A 2,939-nucleotide genomic window follows, 5' to 3' on the forward strand; every position below is an offset into this window, starting at 1 on the left:
TGGAAGAAAATAAAAATATTTCACTATATATTAATCGAGGTTGATAACATATCAAAACGTAAGTCCTTAGATTTAAATAAACCAATGAATGAGATAGATAGCTTAATTTTTTACAATCAATACTGGTACCAATAGCTGGATACCGGTTCCAATGTCCGAATATCAATAACCGATATCCGGCATCCGGTATCAGTCGCGTCCCTCTACCTACGGTATCCGGTACCGATATCCATTTACCCCTCAGACACGAATATCGTCCGATATCCGATGTCTGGCACCGTCCCATTTTTTCTCGGATATCGATTATCCGGTCTTGGATGACGGATATCGGTTGGGCAAACCCTATCTACCCGTTATTCCCCCTTGAGGAGGTTTGTTGTGTACCACTACCATCATTATTACTGTCGTCATTTCTGACATGTGCCCCACTAACTTCTCACCGTTGGTAGATCCATCTCCATAAGCACCATGCTCCCCTCGCCATCTTAGCCTACTCATTCCTTTAGGAACGGGTTCGCGCTTTGTACTTTCCACCCAATCTCGGACTTTGTTTCTTAAAATCGTCTACAACCTACCTTTGTAGTCCACTGTGTCAATCCTCCTACATATCTCGACGACTTGCGTCTACAATGAACATATAGTGTCACGCATTACTAATTGTGCACCTAGGAACTGGGGCCTCTTCTGCCATATATTTTCACTACTAATTTTAATAACTCTGCAACATTTCTTAAGATTATAATCGTTAATTGCTAAAATATTTAACAAATCTACACAACGATATTATAATCTATCGCTCTGGTCCTCACTTATCAAATGTATATGTTTTAACCGCAAACAAACGATCTTTCGTCAACGGTTGTTTACAGTTGCGATTGCATTTTATGGACATTTGGTCCTTCTCTAGAGCAACTTTTATACTTTATTCAGTTTTCATATGTTAAATGTTAGTATCTTGATGGTTGAGAGCATACTTAAAATGGTACTTAAATTTACAAGATTAGCACAAGCTACTGATATCCGCTCAAAAAACGAAGAGATCAACAACGTTCATAAGGACATCAAGCTGATGAACGACACAAGAACATTAAACAACCGGACACAGAATGGCTAAAGCTACAATGATGACACTCGGCGTTTACAGGCGACCCTCGTTCGCGCGCTGGAAAATTTTCGCTTGCGCAGCTGCAGCCTGGTCGGACACAAGGGCAGAGGCAAACGCATTCCTGACTTGCGACGTGCTGAAAACGAACTTCTGGTTCGCGAGAGAGTTGAGGAATGAGGCAGTGCCCTCCCTGAACAAGTCTCCCATCCCATCAGTTCTCGTGTTCTTCAAAGCATCAAGCAGGCTTAGATTAGGGGAGGCCGCCGGCGGGGGGAATCCAAGCATCCTGCCAACAGTGTTCCAGTATCCGCAGATGGCCCAGATTGCCTGGGGATGGCTCCTCCAGTAGCTGTCCATACCGATGTCAGACGTTAGATTTGAGATACATGTGAGTGCTTGCGTGTTCTACAAAGTATTAGCGAAAAGAAGAAGCTTACTCGCATGTCCCGGTGAGGAATGGAGGGAGAGGGCTGGGAAACCACGTAGAAGGAGGCAAAGGGACACCAGGAGTTCCGGTGCCGGGCTCCTTCGGGGGATTCTTCAAGCCACTGCCGCTACCTTCCGGTGGAGACTTGGAACCACTACCGCTTCCCCTCGGGGGAGTAGTAGAGCCGCTTCCGCTACCGCCCGGTGGGGACTTGTAGCCACCACCACCACTGCTGCCGCTACCGCTACCACCACTAGGAGTAGAGCCATAGGCTCCACCCTTGTGGCCACTGCTTCCACTGCCGCTTCCGCCGCTTGGCGGGTGACCATAACTACCACCGCTTCCACTACCGCTTCCACCACTAGGTGGGTGGCCATAACTCCCACCAGATCCGCTTCCGCTTCCACCGGGTGGCGTCGAGTAGCCCTTCGGGGGAGGAACAGGATCAGTTGGAGGTTTCACGGGGGCTGAAAGAAATCATGGCACAAGTTAACAATGGCATTACGTAAGACACTGAGACTCCTTCACAACTTACTCGTGGGCGGTGACTGTCCGTAGGCCTTCTCGTCGTCGACCGAGTCCAACTGACCACTGCATGCGACGTTGGAAATTACGGCTTGAAGGACAAAAGCTGAGATGGTTGCCCAAAGTAGGAAGTTGGCCATGACTAGAACACAGGCGGAAGCCTTGGAGACGAGCGAACGGAGAGGGAGTACGATTAATCAACGAAGAACAACGTTAGAGGAGCGTATGTATAAATACAGGAGGACCGGCATGCTTTGAATGAGAACTCTGTGCGCTGCCTTTAATGCGGACAAGGGAAGTGCAGTATAAGGGTTGTTGTCATGCAGCAGGTGCATTCAAAATGGAGCTCATAAGGCTCCCTCTCCGGCGCATAAATGAAGCTTAGGCATGGCTCAAAGTAGCTAAAATAAGCATAGATGATGAGTCTTCTCCAAAAGGATCGGGCTTAAACACATTTCAGTTCTGGTCCCTTCCATGCCAGCTATGCTAAGACCCCGCAACTTCTCTCTCTTGCACTATTTCGCCCTCTATAGCATCATGTGGCGCGGTGCAGACAGAGCAATAGAGAGAATTAAATTCGATCATAAATAGCTCATTACTGTCCCCCAAGGCCCTTCGCTACCTACCGCCCGTCACCATCACGCGTGTATCCTTGACAATGCGTTCTACTTCGACCGCCCCTATGTCACACCGATCATAATCGCCATGTTAGAGCATGGACATTTGTCAGCTTACTGAACTAGGAGTCAACGACGTGGAAGATGTCACCCAAATGAAGAGTTTTATCATTAGCTTGAAAGTAAAATATATCGTCCTTAATGAGCATATGGAAGAGCACTCATGATGAAGAAACGGATAGCTTTTGGCGATAATGATGCGTGG

At 47.4% G+C, this 2,939-nt stretch overlaps 1 protein-coding gene across 1 annotated transcript; it reads right to left on the reverse strand.

Moving 5' to 3' along the window:
• Positions 1-1,000: 1,000 nt before the first annotated feature.
• LOC144703059 (uncharacterized) lies at positions 1,001-2,266 on the reverse strand. Its single transcript, XM_078575143.1, has 3 exons — positions 2,068-2,266; positions 1,543-1,999; positions 1,001-1,454 (listed from the first exon to the last, which is right to left on the reverse strand). The coding sequence occupies exons 1-3, from the start codon at positions 2,195-2,197 to the stop codon at positions 1,139-1,141; spliced, it is 903 nt and encodes a 300-aa protein (XP_078431269.1). The 5' UTR covers positions 2,198-2,266; the 3' UTR covers positions 1,001-1,138.
• Positions 2,267-2,939: the final 673 nt, after the last annotated feature.

This window comes from Wolffia australiana, chromosome 5 (assembly GCF_029677425.1).
Source record: "Wolffia australiana isolate 7733 chromosome 5, ASM2967742v1".
Lineage (NCBI taxonomy): Eukaryota > Viridiplantae > Streptophyta > Magnoliopsida > Alismatales > Araceae > Wolffia > Wolffia australiana.